The sequence below is a fragment of the Phyllostomus discolor genome, chromosome 9 (assembly GCF_004126475.2).
Source record: "Phyllostomus discolor isolate MPI-MPIP mPhyDis1 chromosome 9, mPhyDis1.pri.v3, whole genome shotgun sequence".
NCBI lineage: Eukaryota > Metazoa > Chordata > Mammalia > Chiroptera > Phyllostomidae > Phyllostomus > Phyllostomus discolor.
The window spans coordinates 28389459-28413448 of record NC_040911.2 but is presented as its reverse complement, the minus strand read 5'-3'; the positions used below and the strand labels follow the sequence as shown (position 1 = coordinate 28413448).

Here is a 23990-nt window from a genome sequence, read left to right as displayed (position 1 = left end):
ATCATCCCCTAGTGCCAGGCAGAGGAATATTATTATTGTCAAGCTCTACTTGAATCACAAGGTTTAAAGGAATAGTTCCCAGGAAAAAAGGAGGGAAAGATAATATAATAACAATTCATGCGCATCCCACTACACGTCATTACTTCTCATTTATAATGATCGCATTGTGTCCTTGAATGCTGATAGCATCTCCTGAAAAGACTGGAATTGGGGGTTTGGGGGTGGGTATGAAAGGCAGGCTGTGTAGAGGCATTAATCTCAAGGATTAATCTAGCTGTACTAGCTGACTATTTACTCATTGTGGCTCCCTATGTGTTGTTAAGACTAAGCTCCGTTTGGATTTTCTTCATGAAGCCACTTGACGGTGACCCATTATGTTTTCCTGTGTTGTGCTCTGTAGTTGGATCCCTCACGTTCATGTTCATGTTCTGTAGATGGTGAATGTGAGTTGAGATCATGAAGATACTTGACATTATAAACTCTTGCGTAAACAAAGTTTAAGCACTAATTAAAACATTTCTAATGGAAACTTAGTCTTACTTCATAATTTCCATTTGCATTCTTTTTTTAATGAAGTAAGCTGCTTTAATTTCTTTTTTAAAATTTTATTTGGATGAGATCAGAAATTGGTGAATTTCTCTTCCATTACTCACACTGCTTCCCAGCTGCTGGCCTCATGTTCCCTTGACACACTGTGGAGGAGCCACCCGTGAGCCGACACGCTGCTGCCATGCACAGCAGACTCCACGGAGGAGCCCTGGGCTCAGGAAGACCCTTCCTCCCAGGGCTCCTGGTTGCCATTGGTGGCCTGGGATCTGAGTGGCTCTGAAGCTCTAGAGGCCACCAGCACCTATTAGAACTAGTATTGTCCCCACCCCTCCCCCACTGGCTTTGTATTTATATTAAGGAGCCTCTTCATTCAATTAGGACTTCTCAATATCAAAGTCAGAAATAAAGCCCAATGAGTCAGCTGACTTTTGAGAGCTCTAAAGAAATAGTTGTCTGGAAGCTTCTGAGCCTTCTGGAAGATTATTTATTTGTTGATGGTACACAGAGCCTCTTCATTTCCCTTGCCACCCAACTGAGCACATGATGCCTTTTATCTTTTTTTAGTTGCCCTACCAAGTCAGTTCAACAACATGTGTTGTACTTAAACATAGGAATAAAACAGGGAGGAAATAAAGGGATTTCATGAACTTGGGCATTGGCACATTTCAGTGAGAACATTCAAACATGCATGTCTGTAGCACAATGGTTGAATTGTAGCAGTCTTGGTATAGTGAAAATGAAAGCAGATTTTAGCTTTGAGAATAAATACAAAAAAAAACCCACAAAAAACCTTGTGGTCTCTCTCACCTCCAGAAGATGGATATCAAAGAAATGGATCTTAGTAGTTTAGGCTTACTCAGAAAATAGTTAATCACTATAAATAAGAGTAAAAAAACTATTTTCTCTATAATAACATATACTGCTAACCCCAAATCCTGGTACCTCTTCCTTCTCCCCCTTCCTCCCCCTTCCTTTCCCTTAACCATAATGTTCAACTAACTTGTTCTAATAATTTGCACCCTCCTCCCATCCCCTCTGCCTCCAACCTTTTGCAGGCCTTACCTTTTTGCTCCGTAGACTGAATTACTTTCAGGGAGGAATCTACATTCTCTTGCCTCTCTGTCCTTCTGTTGTCTCATTGCTGCTACTCCCCAAGTCCAGATTCTGCATTCTTTCACCCAGGTTTTATCAGACCCTAGTGGAAGGCGGGCTTCAGTGAGTAAGAATGGCAGCTTTGACACCTGGCAGGTATGTTCATGCCCAGCTGGCCACTTCCTGGCTGGTGATCAGGCAAAATTATTTCAGTAGTTACCTCCTTTGACAAATGGGATTGAAAATCACCCCTTCCTCATAAGTTTCTGTGAGGATTAAAATATCTACTCAACTAAAGCATAGTATTTGGCTCATTAAAAAGCACAGGATTGCTCTACGCAGCAAAGCTATCATTTAGAATCGAAGGGCAGATAAAAAGCTTCCCTGACAAGAAAAAACTAAAGGAGTTCATCATCACCAGACCATTATGATATGAAATGTTAAAGAGACTTATTGAAGAAAAAGAAGATCAAAACTATGAATAATAAAATGGCAATAAATACGTATCTGTCAACAATTGAATCTAAGAAACAAACTAAGCAAACAAGAACAGAGACTAAAGTCATGGATACAGAGAGCATTTTGATGGTTTCCAGATGGGAGAGAGGGGTGGGGGAATGGGTGCAGAGGTGAGGGGATTAAGAAGTACAAATAGGTAGTTACCGAACAGCCCTGGGGATGTAAAGTGCAGTACAGGGAAGAGAGTAACCAAAGAGCCTATACATGTGGTCCATGGACGTGGACAATGGTGTGGGGGTTGCCTGAGGGAGTGGGGGTTGCTGGATAGAGAACAAGTGGGACAACTGTGATAGCATAATCAGTAAAATATAATTTTTAAAAAGTGTCCAATAGCCCTGGCTGGCATAGCTCAGTGGATTGAGCGCGGGCTGGGAACCAAAGTGTCCCAGGTTCAATTCCCAGCCAGGGTACATTCCTGGGTTGCAGGCCATAACCCCCAGCAACCGCACATTGATGTTTCTCTCTCTCTCTCTCTCTCTCTCTCTCCCTCCTCCCCTCTCTCCCCCCCCCTCTCTCCCTCCCTTCCCTCTCTAAAAATAAATAAATAAAATCTTAAAAAATGTCCAATAAATAATAGGTATCACTATTGCTATCATTACTGTCAATATTACTAGAATTCACATCTGTGCCAACAGACACCGCTAATGCTACTACAAAGTAATGGTGTCTAACTGGTTTTCAGCCAAAGTCTAGGCCGTTCAAAGCTCTGCACATTCCAGTCCCTCTGTGATCTTTCCAACCTCACCTCCTAAGTCCCCTCACCTCGCAACGCACACACTTACACACTCAAGTGTAAGTTCTCTGAGGGCAGGGGATTTTATATGTTGTTAAATTCTGTATTTTCAGTGCCTAGAATTATTCCTAGGACATACGTGCTCAATAAATATTTGTTGAATGAGTGATTGAGCCATAAAACAAATAAATATCACGGCCTCGGTGAAGCTTTTTTTCATTCCTCCAGACGTGGTTTCTTTCTTTTCTGTATTCCTGTGATACTCAATACATTCTTCAATTATAACATTTGTCACATTGTATTTTTATGGAAAACATATTTAAAGCTCTTAAATTTAACCAGATGGTATAATTCAAAAGCACATTTTTATTTAATAGACTGAAACTCCACATTGAACAGATTTGATTGAATGATTACAGAAATCATAATGCTCTGTGAGTGTTTTTAAATCGTATTCCATCATGTTCTATGAGTTATTCCGCAAAATTAAGTCCAAGCTTGAGAAAATCCAAGAGAAAGCGAATTAGAAAATGAATTCCGACTCAGAGAAATCTTACACAATGGCATGTTCTGTGTTTGGACGTTATGGAAACCTTGCTGTTTTACTAGCACGCACGGAGGACGCTTGCGAGGTGCTACCTAGTGCAAATATCAGCGCAGCTACAAATGTGCAGAAAAATAATCTGCAAAGACAAGTCATCTTAAAAGTCAGTCCTGGAGAACACACCTATTTCAGTTGGCTCTGAAGAGAGTTTCTTCATCAGGGAGAAAACATTATTTACCAATTTTTCTTACATAAAATGCTATTACTAAATGCCAGGAGACATAAGCATATCATACAAAAACCGTCTATGCCTTAGGGTTAAGGCAGTGAGCAAGGAACACTCTGTTACATTTCTGTGCCACAAGTGTGATTTCAGGGCCAGGGCCTCTGGCTGACCCACCAATCACACATTTATTCCCTGCTATCATTTTGGGTGTGAAACATACTAATTTAAGTCATGGATTGATACGCTGTTCTGCCATTCCCTACTGGAAAATGTTCTAGGACATATGCATGGGAGAAATTTCTTTTCTCAGGACAGCAACGGTGACAGCTAAGTGGGATCTTCTGCCTGCATTTGGGGGGCGATGACAATCTAAGGAAGCCCCCATCCAAGATGGTGTGACGGCTGTGAGTGCCTTTGACTATAGTGCGGCCATAGTGCGTATCAATGTCAGTGAACACACTGTAACCCGGAAAAGGCGTACATAATGAGTAAGTGCTTCTGGGATGGAACCAGGATTAACGTGCATCCTGGATAATGATTTCATATGTTCTCTGCTATTGGATTTTGGATTTTTCAAATCCAAGGCAATGCAAAATGCCTGTTCTAGATGAACCTCGTGTGTTGGAGGAGCAGAGAGACAATGAGGTCTGCCAGTACACAATTATCAGTGCTTGCTGGCCAGAGTCTCAAGAGAAATGGGACTGTGCCACAAGCCAAAAACTCTGAAAATGAAAACCTGGGCTGGTTCCCAGTTCCATCCTCCTTGATTGGATCTTTGTGCTGAGACTGCTGCTGACTTCCTCTTATGCTGGTTGTTTTCACGGCTCTGGCTCCACATCCTCCGGGTCTACCTTTGTAATCAATGTTCTCCCAACATGAATTTTGAATATTTGTTTGACGTTTTTGAGGGAGGGAAGGAGTCTTGACTCCACTAGAATGGGGCTCAGAGGTAGGATCGGCTTATCTGGTACTCACTGGTGCTCATTGATGAACATATAGACCTCTCCGACATTGTTAGGACTTTTTAATGCAAATACTTATTGATTCTAGTTAGTTACTGATACTACATATGAGTATATATGACCCTGGATTTAATATCCCTTCTCTGAATATCTTTGCTAGATCAGAATACTGGTAATTTTACAAAGAATTGCAGCTTTCCCTGCTTGCTGAAGATTTTATTATTCAGATCTGAAATCCACCCTCTTAAAAGTACCCCCAAGAGCACCTTATCAAATGTAGTGAACACCTCTCTGCCTCATCTGACTCAACCTTTCTGTGACTCTCGGCCCCAGAGACAACCCCCTCCTCCCTGCTTCTCCCCTGGGCTCAGGAAAACTGCTCCGTGTTGTGCTTTGCCCCACCATGCAAAATCCTTCACGGTCTCTTTTTGCAACCTTCTTTCTTAAATCACTCAGGTTTTAAAGAGTTCCACCCCAGGGCTTCTCTTTCTCCCTGAGTGAGGTGCCAACACCCACAGCTTCAGTTATCACCTGCGAGGTCATTTCCTCCAAATCCCCAAGTCCTCATAAGTTCAAAGACCCACATATTCCCTCATTCAACAGAGAATGACCACCCACCACATGTGAGTCCCAGTGTCCACTCATGGTCACCAGGAGGATGTCCTGTAGGTACTTCTCTGTGTCCAAGACACATCAGGAGAACCTTTCTTCCAGAAGGACAATTCAATCTGCATTTCCTAGTTGGGTAAGTGATACCATTACCCATGTGGTCACCTAAGCCGTAAGCCCAGGATTCATGTGAAAGGCCTCCTCCCTCTACTTCACTACGCACCCTTTACCCCCATCCAATATCCGTGCCCACATCCAGTTAGTCAGAGAACCCTGAAAGTTTTACCCTCTCTAAATCTCAAATCTGTGCTTTCTTTTTAAACCTTGGCCCATGTCTTAGCTTAGACTTTCATCACTGACTCATTTTAATCTTCTCCCATACATCCTCCATACCTGTCAGTATCAGACCTTGATGCAAATTTTCACCATTAATGTCCTCCCCAAAGCACTTCATACTTCCAAAACACCTTCAGAATTAAGGTCAACTCCTTAGCTGGGCCATAGCAGCTTTCTGCACCTGGTGCTTGCCCTGTGTCCTGCCACTGTGCACTCCATTCTGAGTCCATACTAAACGACTTGCTGTCTCCCAGAGACCTACACCCTCTCCTACCTCTGCACCTAAGTGTATCCGCTTGGGGGTTCCTTTAGCTTTCCTCTGCACTGCCACACCTCTTTTACATGACAGTGCTCCCCAGTGCACGGCTGAGAAAACCTGATATCCAATCCTAAACAAATTGCTTTTCCTCTTAGAGCCTCAGTTTTGTCATTAGGGTTGTTTTGAGAATCAAATCAGGTATTTATTGAGTAAATGAATGAATTACTTATTCATTTAGTGCCTTCTAGCTGTCAGGGCCTGTTCTAGGAATGGCAAATATAGCAGCAAACAAAACAGCTGAAACCCCTATCCTAAGGAATCTTACACTCTGTCTGCCACATAGGAAGTGAACAAAAAAGTTATAATTCTTATTCATCTGAGGCTGAGACAATAGCTCCTTAGGGTAGTTTGCCAGACCTACTTGCCAATTTCCAATTCTGAATTAGGTGCTCATCTTCTATAGTCCCATATCACCCTACATGGTACAATTATTGCAGCATTATGTTGTATCATAATTGCCAATATTTTTGTCTTGGCCAACAACAAATTCCTCAAGGACAGAGCCTGGGACTTTTCTGGCTTGCTGACTTCCAATACACAAGAAATCCAGTTATAAGTAGCAAGTGAATAAATGAACATTTTAGGATATACCTAACATATTACCACTGAAGTGGTAGCATATAAAATACCACTGAAGAGCATTTGCTCTATGCCAGACACTGTGTTCACTGTTTAAATATATTACAGAATTTAATCTTCACAACACTATAAAACCAGTATTATTACACTGACTTCATAGATGAGGAATCCAAATCTTAGAAATGCAAAGTAACTTGCTAGGGTCAAGCAAGGAGTGAAACCAGGTTGGAACCCCAGGCCAGCCTCCACAGCCCCAACTTTAATCATGATGCTTGATGAGAGGAGCCATTTCTCCATTGGGCAGTTGGAGATGTAGGACATGGTCCGCATGTGTTTTATTACAGGTACACCTATGTACAGAAGGCAAAATTTGAATCCACAGTTGATGTACAAAGACATGTTAGCGTGATTGTTTTTTTCTATACTGACCTGAGCAATTCTGCCCACCCTGCTGAGGGCTGAGGTAGCAGAAACAGTTTTAAAGATGCCAGTCCACAGTTTTAGGGCCTCTTCCAGCCTTTTAGACTATCTTTGAATAGCTCCATCTCTTGGGTGAATATTTAGTCTTTTATATACCCTTCCCTCTCCCTTACTCCTATGCCTGGCCATACCAAGCCCCTGGTTTTAGTCTTGACTGTTATGGGGCTGCACCTGTTTGGGGAAGGAGGTGTTAGGGAGCTGCTCTTTAAGGTCTTTTCCTGGAGTCCCTAATGCGAAAGGAGACAAAAGAAAATCTCTTGGGTTGAGAACAAAGTCACCACTTTTCCAAAGTCTCCGTTTGGGTGATCCTACTTTCATCTCCTTCTTTCTACACTCAGTTGAGGTTGGAAAGGGTAGACTCTTTCCTCCTCCTTCCTGCCTGTTCTGTACTTTGCCTGCATCCTAGCATCTTCCTTCCTGAAGTGGAATTTGCCCCAGGGCTACACTGGGGAATTGCAGCCAGATCACCTGATTTTTAAGAAGAGGAATGAAAACACATCTGTTTAATATTTTCAAATTATTACTCCTGTTACCCCTGCATCTTGGACGGTAATCACAGGTTTCTGGAGCTTTCTGAGCCCCTTTATAGTAATGTGGCTCAAAGCAGTTCTAGAGGAAAATTCACAAGGGCTCTTAGATGTCTTCTTCCCCTTTTAGCCCATCAACCCAAGTTCTTGGCCATAGTAGTCTTCTTCTGCACAAGCAGCCTAGAAATGGTGGGACTATCCACTCCACAAAATTAGTTGGTATAATCAATGAACCATGCATTCCAATTCTGACAAATATTTAGTCCCTGTGATAGCATCAGTGATGTCTAACATATTACTTAAATATGGGGTTATGAAAAAGTAAGCTGTAATAAAGAACACACAATGAGAGAGCCCACTCTGAAAACGTTAAATACTTGTCTTGTAGACTGTGCCTTTCATCTTCAGACTGTTCCCTGCAAAAGGAGAAGTTTCAGTGAAAGAGAACAAATTACTAAGGAAATTGACAACCATGGGTCCCATACCAGAAATAGTAAGAGGAAGTAGATTGTAGCAATGACTACACTCTCAAGTCCCTTATATAGCTCCTTGGGCAATGTAAGGCTTGTGTGTGTCTCTTTTACTTATACGTATCTGTGTACTTTGCAAAAGTCTAAGGTCAGATTTGGATCTTTATTATGTAAGAAGTAATTCTCATGTAAGCTAAGAAATCAGCTAGTATACAGTGAATTCACTGGAGAAGCATAAAATAAAATTATAAAATGTCACCCAAATATAAAGTAGAAGGGAGAATGCCCCCTTGTTTGAGACCATCAATCATTGCCACCTAGGTTATAAACCACTTGTGTCTAATTCTAGTAGCTACATGCCAGAGATAACTTATTACCAGGGAGATATGCTAGACAATTGTCAGGAATGACAAAGTTTTTACCTGTTTTTAATATCTCTACCACAAAATGATAAAGCTGATGAACCACACAATGATGTGAACAGGTGGGCCATATAGCCTAGTACTTTCTGCCACATATAGTTATATTGTCTTTTATACCCCAACTCTTGTCCCCCTTTCCCCCCACAAAAAAAAACAAAACAAAACACCAAAGACCATTTTGATAGCCACAGAATCCTTCAGACTCTCTTCTCCTCCCTGGAGGAAAGCACTGGACACATCCCAGGTCTGTTCAGAGTTTATAATCTAATCTTTAGTCTTTGCACTGTAATAGCAAATCTATTCACAGCTATCTTTGCACAGTGGTCACGTTGAGAGTGTACATTAAGTACTTGATTCTTACCTTAATATATAATATTTATGAGCTCACATTAGGTATAGATCAGTATTGTCAAACACATTGATAAAAACATGCCATTTTGAAGTTCCAGTACACCACTTTCTAGCTGTATGACCTTGAGCATGTTACTTAATCTCACTGGTTCACTCATCTTTAAAATAGGGATAGTAATAATAGTACCTGTCTCATAACCAGTGTATTTGAAAACTGCATTACAGTGATATAGAGTAGCTTGAATGCTGAGAGCTTCCAAATACTAAATCGGGTGTTCACTTAATTCAAATGGAAGTGAAATAAATGGCAAGGAGTTAATTATCTGTATCTGAAGGCAGTATAAGAATTTGAATTAGGTGGTTGTGGGTAACTATGATATTCTAAAATGGTGGTTATCTTTTTTATAAACCCTCTTTGGGGATTCTTTTGTGCAGAAAAATCTCTTAATTTGTCATCTTTAATCTCCACATTATTAAGGTAAAGGCTACATTGATTGCAAGGCAATACAGCTTCCTCTTACGTTTGAGGCTTATTTTAGGGAGGAGGTTGCTTGTGTTTAGAGAATACGGAAGGAATTGGAAATTCTAAATCCTTAGTCCGATACATTTTCTGGAAGCAGGACACCAAGTCTTAGATTTTCCTGAAACCGAACCGAGTTTAATTTTAAGGGCGCAAGAACTTGGTACTGAATGAGTTAAAGGGTCTCCCACACCCCTCGGCCTGAATCGCTCTTTTGTGTACACAGCTGCAGTTGGAGCACGGGTCGGAAAGGAAATGGTTAGAGGAAGAGCTGGTTTTCAGACCAGGCGAGTCTGCGAGGGGGGCTGGGGGTGGCCCTCGATTTTACATGCCAGATGTAGGCCCGCCCGGGTGCCTGCCTGGAGCTGCTGGCGTGGTCACGCCACGGCCCTGTGCGAATTGAGGCGAGGTGATGAGTTAGCGAGTTGCTATGGTGATGGGCCTGGCCACGTGACCAGGGTGCTGCTGCCGGCGCTTTGACGTCAGCAGCTAGGAGGGCGGGACTCAGGAGGGCGGGGCGGGAGCCTGCGCTGGGAGAAGGGAGCTTACGAGCAGGCGAGGTCTGCGTGAGGAGCAGGCGAGCGGGAAGGCAAGACGCAGCCACCTTCCTCACCAGCCAGCCCACAGCGGTTTGTTCCCTACCTCGGGAGTGCGCCAATGCCTGGTCCGACCCAAACCCTGTCCCCAAATGGCGAGAACAACAACGATATCATCCAGGATAACGGGACCATCATTCCTTTCCGGAAGCACACCGTGCGCGGGGAGCGTTCCTACAGGTAATCGGTCTGGCACCGGGAGTGGTGCCGGGCGGGGCACCTCGGCTGGGACGCGCGGAAATGGAAATCCGGCCCGTTATATAATGAAGCAGACACTGACCCAGACCGGGCTGCAGACGTGCGTTTGTGAAGGCAGTTGTGATTCTTTGCTATCCATTTCCATGTGTCATGTTGGGTATGCATGGAGGCTTCACGATTGCAGATGGAAAGCATTTTGTGAATAGGTTTGCTGCCTGCAAGGGGTCTCCCTCCATTTCTTTCCTTCCACATTGATGAAAAGGCAAGCAATTTTCCCTCCTCTCCAAAGGGAGACAAGCTGTAGCACTTCCTTCCCTTATTTCCTTGGAGATGTTTTAAAGGAACCATTAGGTAGGCTGTGCCCAAAGGCAAAGGCAGAGGACAGGAGGATGGCGAGGAAAGCGTTTGCGCTTGCCCTGGTGTCTGTGCAGGAAAGATGGAATCCTCTAGATTAAGCTGCAGTCTGTGATGTTAAACCGCCAGATTGATGGAGCTTTGTAAGAATTCTGCTCGCTGATTGGTGCAAGGATTGACAGGAGAGGTCATGGTGTCAGGCATTCACCAAAATTTCCTTCATGGAACCCAAGGTTTATTAGAAAGAGACTGGACTGCAACAGACCTGAAAAAAATGGGGCGCTGTTATGCATATTTTTAGGAGTTTATGGCCTCCGCATGGGTGGGGGAGCCCGCCCTTTTTATTTACAGTAGGAAGGTAATTCCTGGTATTTTGCTGAGGTCTGATTTGAGGATGGGGCTGATCTTGGTCATTGTGTTGTGAGCCCTATGATTAATGAGTTGGCCTGTGTGGTTGGCATCATTTTTACATTAACATATCTGGCAATATGTTCTAGTAGATAAGCTCATTAAAATTGTTTGCATTGTTTGATAAGGATAACAATGTAATGGAGAATGCAGCTAGAGTCTAATGAAGCTCAAGGCCAGACTAGAAGGGAGACTGATCTTCACTCATATTTCCTCTGAAGTTCTTTTGTACTGGGGTAGTTATTTTTAAACGTTACCTTGATAACCGCTAACAATGCTTCTGCTTTGAAGCAGAACACACATACCTCTAGAGTGCATCCTCTCAGCTAGTGAGCAACAGGAAATAACTCTTTTTTTAAATGCCTTCATCTAAACATTAAGATAGTATTATGGGTAGAATATTCTGTGAGTATAAATGTTTATAAAATAGAACCCAAAGTAGCTCACTTCCTCTGCCTTTGACCAATGAAACACTATTTGCTGACTCAAAAACAAATGATAAGCAACCTTTGCCCTATCCTCTCTGGTTATTACATAAATACTTGCAGTCATTTTTGGCTGTGCCCACGAAGTCACCAAAATCTCATGCCTTATGGCTCCAACTAATACGTTGACATGGTATCCTTACAGATTCCAAGTGCTTGTCATTCTTTTAATGTAAACCCAGATTGGTCTGCAACTTCTGAGATTCTCCTTTTGGAGACCCAGGCTTGTGATTAGAAGTTGGGTCCCTCTCTCCCTCCCTCCTCCGCCTTTCTCTGAACATTCTAAGGCCTCAAATAGAATTAAAAACAAAAACCTTGAGTTGCTTTTTAAACCTCACTTGTTTAAGCCATTCTTACACATTTAGTACATCTTATATCTGTAATGCATTTGAAGCCCTCATTTCTTAAATCAGTTCATCTCTGCCATGTAGGTAGCTGTTGTTTTTAAGATAGAGTTCGAATTTTACCATGTGGGCCAAAGGATGTGGCCTAGTTGGGTTTTATTAGTCATATGAACTAACTTGAAATGGCAATGGAAAAATCACTTGGTGGAAATATTAAATGCTAATTTTGGTGATAAATTATTGTTTCTAAATAAAATTTTATTTACCTTTTTAAGTCAGTTCAGGTTATTTCTACTTCCTGAATTATTTGTAGTTTGCTTTCTGAGTCTCTATAATGGTGTCTGAAATGATACGAAAAAGAAAACTGAATTGGAATAAATGTTTGACTTAACAAATTCTTAAGTCACTATGAGCATCATTGCATTCCTATTTTATATTAATAGGGTTATTGGACACTATAGTGAGAGATGTCATAGGTTAAATGAGGAAGGAAGCCTCTAAAATTATATACGTACTATATTATACCAAGGATGCACACAGGGACAGACATGCTTGTTGTTATCCTCCATCTGCTTTTCTTTCAAAGTGGATGACTAGTGTCTCATAACTACCACTTATTTTTCTGTAGGGGTGTAAGGGAAGGAAAAATGTGACACTTTTTTTTTTTAATCCAGGAACTGTTCTGTAATTATTTTGGCGTCCTGAGGCTGGAATAATATTGCCATTTAATTGCTGAGAAAACTTGGAAGGCAATTTGAAAGCCAGAGTAGAGGTGTAACCAAATAAGTTTTACTTTGGCCGTAGGTTCGGCATAGCCCCCACCAGTGAGAAGTGCCTGAGAGTTCTGTTTGAGGCTCGTAGAAGGCCTGCATACACCCAGAGCCCTGGGATGTCGTAGGGAATTCTCCTTCTGATTCCTCAACTGAGTTCTAGACAGGCCTCCTAGCCCGTCCTTTATCTTTATAATGATACCTACATTTGGTCATTACATATAAGATACCTAACTGTATTCTTGTAAAGTTTTTGTAAGGTTAACTTCAAAACATTTAAAACAAAGACTTTCTTAAAAGAAAAGAACTATATAAATATAAGAAGATTGTTGTGATTATGGAAAGAAGGACTCTTAGGAGCTCCAGGATGAATACCCCTCACCTGGCAGGTAACACAACTCAGGGGACAAGGCAGTGCTTCCCAGCACTGTCAGGGAACAGGCAGTCACTTCCCAGCTGGAGACAACATTCCCATAACATTTGCACCAGATTGTTTATAAATAAGGCTCTAATATGGTCCATGACCCAGGTATTTTAACCCAGGTATCTCGTACTGTACACAGAGCCCATTTCTCCAGCCTGAGCTAGAGTGGGTAGTAAATCATTATTGAAACCTGTGCACACTTTGGTTAGAAGAGCAAGTTTCCTTTAGAAAATTACCTCTCCATTGGTCATTTCAGTTGAAAAGAGCAAGTGCAAAAATGGCTCAGCAGAGCCATGTGGACGTGTTTCCACAGCTCATGTCCATGACCATGTGATGGCCTCCTCAGCCCCGGCTTCCTCATGGCATTTATGAGCACCAGAAATCTGTGCATGTTAAGAGCCGCTTAAAATATAAATGCAGTATGGGCCGTTTGAGGTGACACTGTTTAATTCAGAGTGAGCGAGTCCTGCTCTGGCTCTCCCTGGAGAGGCGGCTCCCTACAGCTGTTTCATGCAGATGCTCGTAGGAAATGAGATTTATTAACTGGCCTTCTGCCCACCATATCTTTGTTTGCATACTCCAGGCTTTTAAGAATGAATGTATAAGTCCAGGGGACTATTTCCACACTGGTGTTTCCACGTGCAACTACAGTAGTGTATGTTTCTGAATACTTTTTAAAAAATTACTTGGCCCCAGGAAATGGACTGTAAAAAAAAAAAGCAAGTTTAAACTTAAGCCTGAAAGATTGGCTCTGACAACTTTACCAACCTTGAAAAATGAACTCTCATTAAGAAAAACAAAAAGAAAAATCACGTGTCTGTGTTTATAAAAGATAGCCATGAAAGCATGTGCCATTTAATAGAAGCTATTGTAACATGGCTCACTTCAATCACAATGTAGTTTTCAGATCATATACCCCAAAACAGCAGCCGCAGACATTAAAAGTCTTGCCTCATGTGTCTCTGTTACGTATATATCAGCATCATCTGGGTTTCCTACTCTCCCAGGTTTTCAAAAATAGTGATTTTTGTTTGTCCTCATTTTTCTTAGTATTTGTGAAAAAAAAAATCGAAGGGTTACCTGATGCTTTGATTCTCTGGTGCCCAATTTTTGAACTTTTCAGGGTTCTTTGCCAGAGCTTCTGGTAAGGGAGTGATCTTCTAGGCTCCCTGAGAGGCTTACCCCTCCTCACCAGCGGCTGTCACTGGTCACATCTGTTTACAGCACATTACCTTAGTGGAACAGTGGTTGGAGGTGGTTCTCTGCATTTAGGTCGTTGTTTTCCATACACCATATCTTTTCTGAATTTACAGCGACCCCTTGAAGCTGCAATGAATAACCCCGTAGATTAACCGAGGGGGAAATATTGGGACTAATCTCAATACTGTTTGATTTGGAGAATTAATTCAACAAATACTTGAGCGTGTGCTCTGGGCAAACTCGCTGCTGGATGCCCCTTCAAGGACCTTGAGTTCTAGCAAAGTCAGATGTGTGAGCAGCTCATTTTGTAACAGATATACCTTGTGAGTATTTGGCTTGGTCCAACAGCAAAAGTGGTTTGCATTTCCTGAGCCCACAGTGACTCAAAGTAGAAAAAGATACCCTCAAGGCCAGTATACTGCAGGAAGCTAAACCACACTGTGGGAGACCAAGCATCTGGGGGGAAAGAATGCAGGCTTTAGAATCAGAACTTTGGCCTGGTAAGGTGCACGTTGGGCAGTAGTGGAAAATGAGGCAGGAGCATTGAAAGGCAGGCAGGCAGAGTGGTCAGGCGCGAAAATGGAAAGCCACTGAAAACTGAATAATCAAAAAAACAGCATTATGTAAACAGAAGTGTGCATGCTGGAATTGATGTCCTGCTTTGAAATGGGAGTTAAAAGGAAAAGAGAGTTCTAATGGTGCTCCACTCTGCAGGCTCCAGGAGGACTAGAGAATCCTTAATTCACCATGAGAGAACTCTCTGAGGCCCAGTGTAGGGATCAGGACCAGGTAGACAGATGTTCCCTGGCCCAAGGCACCTTTCCCCTAGTGGAAGCAATGACAGCATCACCCATAACAGGACTGGTACTTGGGTCAGACAGTGGCCTCTGAATTTGCAGAAGCCCACTTTGTGACTAGCAGCCTAACTTCAAGGAGTAGCTGCTCTATACGCTTACACTGTTCTAACCATCCAAAACTCAAAAGCGAGGGGTCTGACACTTCATCGTGAAGGCTCCTCCTGAGTCATTTAATACTTTAAAACATGCAGACGGGACACTGATGAAACTGCTCAGGGCCTTCCACGTGACTTGGGTGCCAAATCTTCTGACAGCAGGAAGGGGATTACCTTGATGGCAGGCACTGGAGAAGACAGAACTTAACTTGGATAGTGTTGAGTCTATTTACTTTGGAATTTTGTCAATTTCAGTTTAAAGGAAAAATTGATTTGTTCCTCTCCTGTGAAAATGATCTTTTTCCACAATGAAATATGTTAGAATATGCGTGGATATTAGAATAGTTTCATTTTCCTGACCTTAGGCTATCTTTCGGCTCCCAGCCACTGTAGTACTATGTCATATTCATCTGGTATCTTAAGCACTGTTTCTGCAGCCCTTTTTGTTAATCACGCTCCACATACATCCCACTGGCATCTTGTGCACCTTGTCTCATCATTCATTTTAACATTCTGATTGTTTATCCTCATGTTTTGGTGCTTGGAATTTATAGTATGTTGAGAGAGTTCTTTCAGACTGGAAACCTGCAGTTCACAGAGGCAAGAACTGAAATTATACAACTTTTGCTTTACAGCATCAGTTGAAGAAATTTCTTCTAAGTGTGTTTTTGTGAAATGTGTTCCCAAAATGCTCAGTTATTTTAATGAAAATAATCATTAGTGAGGTAAAGATTAAACAGCTTTATTAGGCCACCAAGAAATAATTTCTTAGTAGGAAAAAAAAAAGTGTGTATTTTTAGTGTCCACCCTCCCCAGGCTAATTAGGATTTTTCTCACTTGAACCAGGGCAAGCTTTCTTATTTAAAGCATTATTTTGTTTTTCCTGAGGGTGTTAATATATACACGAGATGGTCAAGTTGATGGCTGCTTTTAGTAATGGTGCCTGCTCGTGTAGTTTATCTAGAATTCAGTCTTCCTGTTATTTCTAGACCTCATTCGGTTTGGGCAGGTAAAATGTGCCCAAAGAACCAGATCCGGGCCATGGGGTGGAACAGAAGAGGAATAGGGCAGGAGGTTTGAGAGATAAGAAAACGTGTTATAAATAATGTAGTGTGCATTGGGAAGTCTATAAAAAAACTTGATATCCTGCACAAAGAACTGGTCCTGGAGTTTACGGCCAGTGGTTGCCGTTGCATGACCCTGAAATGATGGTGACCTTCGCAGGAGGCACACATTAGATTGCTGCGATCCTGTTTTACTTTTCCTAGAATTAGTGTTTGTTTTTGTTTGTTCTTCAGAGTCAGCTTCCCTTGGCAAAAACCCTGAGAGGTATTTGTCAAAACTGCTAGGGGCCTTGACATCGCAGGGAGGCGTTCTTATGTTCATTTTTACTTTGATTATAAACGGTAATATTCCTTCATTTAAGAGTGGGATTCCCTGAAAGGCTTGTATTTGGTGCTCAGTAAATCAGGAGACAGTGAAGCTACTAAAATGGGCCCCCCGCCCCCCAGGGCCCCGCCCCAATCTACGTCCTTTGTATCCATCTAGAATGACAAAACACATTTTCAGATGGCTAACAATAAACAAATTTTAATTTCCACTCTTTTAAATAATGACACAATTATTGTTACATTAAAATTTAAGCCAACATTTTTGCTGACTCTTAATCTTTTCTTTCAGCAAACTTGAGTTCCTCCTATATGCTAAACTCCATGTTGGGCACTTAGGGTACAAAGATACATAATGCACAGCCCTTCCTTGAAAAGCCTCTTGTATCCAGGACAACAGGCAAGGAGGGAGGAAGCTGAGATGGGGAGATACTCACATCTGACCTCAATAAAGTACTGCTGTGATTATTGTGCTGATCACCTGGCAGAGGCAAAATTATCACTCCTGTAATTTTCTGAAGCTTTCAGAAATGGAGCATGAAAATAAAAACTGTTTGAGTGTGCATCCTCTGTCATGACCTCTGTGTATAAATTTTAATACAGCCCGTGCCATAATTTTGAGCATTGTTGAGTGACTTACATGGTGGGAAGTTTACTTCTTCCTTGCAAAGAGTCAGTTGAGGGTAAGTAAAAAGGCCTATCTCTTTTGGACCCTGATTTTTATGATATTTGTATTGACCATCACTAGATTACAATTATACTCTACTAACTTTTATGTAAAAGTGAGGAAAAGGAGTGTGTATTCATATTTACTTGCTATGCCTGGAGAAACTGCAAGGATATAAACTAATACTGGTGGGAACTGGACAGATAAGTCCCTGTGTATCTCTTTATAGAGTCTTGTTTTAACAATGAGTTTTACCTGCTGAAATATATTGGGAAGCATCTCAAAATATTCATAGACGTACTGAAGTCACATGGATAATATTAAAAATTTGCCTAATGCAGTTACCACTCTTAATTAAAACAATATCACAAATGAAATTTGTTCCTGTAGCATCTGCCCTTTGAGGTTTCATACATCATGATCCATATAATCCATATTTTGTTTCACTTGCTCAGAGTACATTGGATCTGCCTCCTATGTTTTTTTGTGACATGTTCAGCCTGCTTAGTATGCTCCGTGAATCTTGCACTAACTGCAAAATAATGCTCTGTGAGGATTCTTTTTCCATATCCTCTTTGAATTTTTATTTTTGTCTCGTTTTTTAGCACCTGCTGTGTGTCAGGTACTGGAGGGGGGACTAAGACAGTGAGATTATGGGTTATTGCCATATTTTAGCCACTCTACTGAAGCTCTCCGGCCTCCCCCAACTCTTAGTCTAACCTCCCCACCTTTTGGACGTTATTAAGCAATATCTGGCCTTCATGTGACCCCTGCAATAGTGTTGGTGTGACACTGGCCAGGAAACAAGCCATCCATCTGCATTCACCATACTCCCTACTCCAGCCTCCTTGCCCACTAGTCTGAGTGAATCCCCATAGAGACTGACCAATTAAGAGTCACCAAAAGGAGAGCTTTGAATACATTACCCCAGCTGCAGAGACCTGCTCACCATCAGTAACCGTGAAATAGAAAGCTTGTGGAGCTTGTGAGCTGATTCTCCCTGCTAGAACAGGAGGATGATGCGAATGAGGGGGTGATTGGTGGGTGCATCCACCTGCTAGAGGTGGGTGGGCCCAGCCCCAGCGCAGGGTGAAGCCTTCTTGGGGTAGATGCTCCAGGCTCTTGATCCTCCCTCCTGGCTCCCACGTTCTGTTTCTGGAGATAGTAAATCTGTCCGTGCAATACTTGTTCTCTAGAGGGAAGGAGAAGAGAGATGAGTCATCAGCCACCTGGGCAGGGGGCTGAAAACAGAAGGGAATGGAGACCTGTAAGTCTTTCCAAAATCTCTTAGTGAGGCTAGCAACCACACAATAAATGGAAAAGCTGGTTTGGTGTTAGGAAAGCCCATTTTTTCTCTCCCAGGAATTTCTGACAGGCAGATAGCATAGTCATACCACTGACTTTAAGCTGCCAGCATGCCTGGCTGGGTAGTTCAGTTGGTTAGAGCATCGTCCAAGAAAGGTTGCAGGTTCAGTCCCTGGTCAGGGCACACACAAGAATCAGCCAATAAAAGCATAAGTGGAACAACAAAATTGATGTTTCTCTCTCACACTTTGTTCCTCTCTCTTTCTAAAAATCAATTTAAAAAAATCAACCAGTGAATTCATAACTAAGTGGAACAACAAATTGATGTTTCTCTCTCATCGATAAATAATTTCTTAAAAATTAAAAAAGATGTCAGCATGAATAGTTATGAACATGTTTCCAGCCTGTGTGATGAGTGTGTCACTGCTACTTCAATTCCAGTTCAAAACTTGGTGTGGACTGAAACGTTGTCCTGGAGTATCCGGCACCCCTCCGTTCCTACCCTACGTTAAGACCAACTGGGGTTCTCAAAGTCCCAGATTACTGCTTGGATTGGCAGTGTGGTATAGTGGCCAAGCTCAGACTCTGGCCTTGAGACTTCTTCTATTCCAGTGGCACCCCTTTCTAACTCTATGATCTAGGGCAAAATTTTTATCCTCTCCAAGCCCCATTTTCTTAATGCGTGAATGGAAACAATGACATTAACATCATGGAGTTGTTAATGAGATACGGAATATAAGGTATACCAAGCAATGACTGGTCAAAGTAAATGCTTTTAAAAATGTTAGCTAGTATTGTTGCTGGTCATTTTAATCTGCTCTTTTACCTTATCTTTATATTAATTAGTCTATGACTTTTGTGTCCTTAGTAACTGATGCAATACCTGGCAAATAACAGATGTTCATTAAAAGTCCAAATGAATGTGGAAAATATTCAAACATTGTACTGTAGTCTTTTCCACTCTTATCAACTTTATTGGGAACTAGTTTACATATAGTAAATTGCATCTCTTTTTTTAACATTTTAAAATTTTTTTTAATTTTTTTTAAAATTTCATTTTAATCATTGTTCAAATACAGTTTTCTCCTTTTTACAGTTTTCTCCAATCCAGTCCCCCCTCCCACCCTCCCCACTTCCCTCCCATTACCACCCTCCCCTTAGTTTATGACCATGTGTCCTTTAAGTTTGTTCCTGTGAACCCTTCCCACTGTCCCCTTAAATTCCCTCTTCTCTCCCCTCTGGTCACCGTCAGCCTGTCCTCTATTTCGGTGTCTTTGGTTGTATTTTGCTTGTTTGTTTTGTTGTTTAGGTTCCTGTTAAAGGTGAGATCATATGGTATTTGTCTTTCACTGCCTGGCTTATTTCACTTAGCATAGTGCTTTCCAGTTCCAGCCATGCTGTTGCAAAGGGTAGGAGCTCCTTCTTTCTTTCTGCTGCATAGAATTCCATTGTGTAAATGTACCTTAGTTTTTTGATCCATTCATTTGCTGGTGGGCACCTAGGTAGCTTCCAACACTTGGCTATTGTAAATTGTGCTGCTATGGACATTGGGGTGCACAGGTTCTTTTGGATTGGTGTTTCAAGGTTCCTAGGATATAATCCTAGCAGTGGAATTGCTGGGTCAAAAGGCAGATCCATTTTTAGTTTTCTGAGAAAATTCCATACTGTTTTCCATAGTGGTTGTAACCAGTCTGCAATCCCACCAACAGTGCACTAGGGTCCCCTTTTCTCCACAACCTCTCCAACTAAATTGCATCTCTTTAAAGTATATAATTCAGTGAGTTTGGGCAATGTATATGCCCTCGAAGCCATCTCTCCTGAAAGGGTAATAATCCTAATACCCTTTGGATTATTTCCGCCGTCCACCGCTCCAGGCAACCACTGTTCTTTCTGTCACCACAGTCTGGGTTACATTTTTGGTAAATGAAATCAAGCAGATTGTCCTTTGTAGTGTCTGACTTTTATTACTCAGCATAATGATTTCGAGATTCATCTAGATTAGGTTTACCAGCAGTTCAGTATTCTGTATTGCTGAGCCGTGTTCCATTGTGTGGCTCTACCACATTTTATTACTCAGAAGTTGATGAACTTTTGGGTTGTTTCCAGTTCTTAGCAAAATCTATAAATATTCACACACGTCTTTGTGGGAACATAGGTTTTCTTCTTTTAATTATATTTTATTGATTGTGCTACTATAGTTGTCCTGATTTTTCCCCCTTCCCCCCCACTCCAGGCAGCACCCCCCACTCCCTGAGGAAATCCCCACACCTTGTTCATGTCTATGGGAAATGCATATAAGTTCTTTGGCTACTCCATTTCCTATACTGTACTTTACATCCCCATGGCTAGTCTGTACCTGCCTATTGTTCTTCTTAACCCCCTCACCTCTTCACTCATTCCCCTTCACCACCTCCCATCTGGCAACCATCAAAACACTCTGTACCCATGGTTCTGTCTCTGTTCTTCTTGTTTGCTTAGTTTATTTTTTAGATTCAGTTGTTGACAGATACATATTTTTGCCATTTTATTGTTCATAGTTTTGACCTTCTTTTTCTTAAATAAGTCCCTTTAACATTACATGTAATAACGGTTTTGTGATGATGAACTCCTTTAGCTTTTTCTTATCTGGTAAGCCCTTTATCTGCCCTTTGAATCTAAATGATATTTTTGCTGGGTAGAGCAGTCTTGGCTGTAGGTCCCTGCTTTTTCATGACTTTGAATATTTCTTGCCAGTCCCTTCTTGCCTGCAGAGTTTCTTTTGAGAAATCAGCTGATAGACTCATGGTAACACCCCTGTAAGTAACTAACTTCTTTTCTCTTGCTGCTTTTAAGAGCCTTTCTTTATCTTTAACCTTTTGACATTTTAATTATGATGTGTCATGGAGTGGGCCTCTTTCCATCCATCTTGTTCTGTATTCTGTGTGCTTCCTGGACTTGCATGTCTGTTTCCTTCACCAAATTAGGGAATTTTTTTTAAATTTTATTTATTTATTTTCAGAGAGGGAAGGGAGGGAGATAGAGAGAGAGAGAAACATCAATGTGCGGTTGCTGGGGGTCATGGCCTGCAACCCAGGAATGTACCCTGGCTGGGAATCGAACCTGGGACACTTTGGTTCCCAGCCCGTGCTCAATCCACTGAGCTACGCCAGCCAGGGCCTATCTTATTGTTATAAAATACTATATTCTGGATGCTATAATATAGTCTTGACTTACATTTTAATGGGTCTGTTGTTCTTAACTGGAATATAAACCCCTCAAGAAAAAGCGTGGTTGCTTCTCCCTGGTCTTGTCCATAACACCTTTTCTAGTAATTAGGTCCAGGTCTCAGCAAGTTCATATAAGATGATTACATTAAAATAGACTAAAATAGTAATAATAATATCATTATTTTAGCTCAGAAAAAAAAACACTAAGCCCACTTTAAAAGTTGATATGAAGGAGTTAAAGTTAGGACCTAGGTTTTCTATGGGATCTTGATAGATGAGAAGCTTTCTTAATTTTGTGGAGAAGAGCCCTGTAATTATATAAATATTCTTTTCTTTGTAGTGAGTGTCCCCTTAACACTAGATCAGATTTTCCACTGTTAAATTTTGAGGAAAATGTGTACAGAAATGCTCTTCTTTTAAGTAACCAGGAACCATTTTCATGTTTTCTGAATCTTGCCCTTGATAATTAAAGCATTAGATTCATTCTCTCTCTCTCTCTACCCTCTCCCCGCTCTCTGTTTTAAATTCTGAGGCAAACATCCCCCACCTCATTGCTGCTCCAGTCTCATTCAATCTGATGTGGCAATTTTGTCATTGCCAGTTTGACTCCTGACTTCTCTAACCCCTAAGGAGAAATTGCCTTAAGTAGAATTTAGGAACTGGGAAGCAAAAGCGAAAGCTCAGGAAGGCCAGGGGATTATTACCCGAAAGGGTCTATTTGAGGGACTACGTGATTTTGAAAGAGTAGGAATGCTTGACTTCTAGAAACTTTCCAGCTAAAATCCAAATTTCTAGGCCACACATGTTTCAAAATCCAAAGATATTATAAAATATGAGATCACTTATGATTTCACAAATGCCCTAGGCCTGCAAGTAGATTTTATGAGTGTAACTTATTTCATCTATCATTTAGTTTATTGCAAAACCTTCAGGTCGAATTTCAGATGACTTACTGCTTCTACGATGGCAGTAATCTCTTGCAGTCTCCCTTGTAGATGATTATTTTCTGTGTTCTAGTTGTGACTGAGCAAGTCACAGCTACTAAAGTATCAGTTAACAGTGTTGTTTTTGGTTTAATTGAGGTTGTTCCATGAAAGGAAGCCAAATACTGTTAGACAGGACATCCTGTGATTCCCTTAGTTTACGATGGCCAAGGACATGACTTTTTTTTTTTTTTTAAAGATGATTGCTTGCTTCCTTCTCTGTTAACAAGGGAGACGGGAACCAATGCTGCTGCCCATTGGACTTTCAGGGCTCTAACTAGCACACAAATAAACCTCCCCTCAAAATCACCTAAAGAACTATAGGACATGGAAAAATGTCCATGTCTTTTTATGTGAGCCAATATGGTTTGGTCATTGTTAGCATTTAAGTGACCACTGCTTCCATTATCTTGAAATAATAATTAACTGAAAAAGAGGAGAAATGATCAAATCAGTAGTTCTTACAAGCAAGCAGATTAACATAAAATTCTGGAATCAGGTGTACTGTGGTATACCTACACAGTGAAATGTAGTGCAAATATCACATGTGAAAAAGATATGAAACACATTCACAATGTGTTAAGAGAAACAAGCATAGTATGAAAGTGTGAATGTATTGTGTTGGCACCCTAGGACTGCCATGACAAATACGGCAGACTGTCCTCACAGCCGGGGAGGCTCAGCGTCTGAGATGAAGGCATTGGCAGGGCTGCGCTGCCTCCAAGGGCTGCAGGGGGGTCGTTCTTAGCTTCTCCCTACCTTTGCTGGCCCCATTCATTCCTTGGCTTGTAGCTACATGAGCCCAATCTCTGCCTCTGTTATCTTGTGTCCTTCTTTCTGCGTCTTTGACTTTCTTTCTTCACATGGCCTTTTTGTAAGGACATCAGTCATTGGATTTAGGGCCCTAATCTAGTATGACCCCATCTTAGCTAATTACATCTCCAAAGACCCTATTTCCTAATGAAATCACATTTGAGGTTTCAGGGAAACATGAATTCTGGGGAACACTGTTGAACCCTGCATGTTTATAAACCCACTTTTATGTGTAAGTATGTAAGTATAAAATTCATATACATGCTCCACACACAAGGTCTTTAATTTTATCTTTATTTTCTACTTTTCCTATAGTGGAAATGTACTGGTTTTTATATAAAAATATTTTGAAAAATAAGCAGCACTTTTACATTTTATTTTAAAAAATAGTAAATAGGTTTCTTACTATAACATCCTCCCTTGAGTTTGTTTTCTTTGTTTCATCAAACTGTTCTGAGGTATTTTATCCTTAATTTAAAATAAGAATCCTGTCCTATCTGGTGTGGCTCAGTGGATTGTGTGCAGGTCTCAGGTTCGATTCCCAGTCAAGGCACATGCCTGGGTTGCAAGCCAGGTCCCCAGTTGAGGGCTTGTGAGAGGCAGCTGATCGATACCTCTCTCACACGTCGATGTTTCTCTCTCTCATTCTTCCTCTCTTC

General features: G+C 41.4%; 1 protein-coding gene across 4 annotated transcripts in view; it reads left to right on the top strand.

Moving 5' to 3' along the window:
- Nucleotides 1-23990, top strand: part of MAPRE2 (microtubule associated protein RP/EB family member 2) — a 140706-nt gene that overhangs the window by 44869 nt on the left and 71847 nt on the right. Inside the window, exon 1 of one of the 4 annotated variants that reach the window (XM_028523883.2) lies at nucleotides 9700-10014. The exons of 2 other annotated variants lie outside the window; for them this stretch is intronic. In XM_028523883.2, coding sequence (XP_028379684.1) covers nucleotides 9896-10014 — 119 coding nt within the window. In that variant the 5' untranslated portion in view covers nucleotides 9700-9895. Of the gene's footprint in view, nucleotides 1-9699; nucleotides 10015-23990 lie in introns of those variants that run through there. One more of the 4 variants, XM_028523885.2, reaches the window with a different exon arrangement.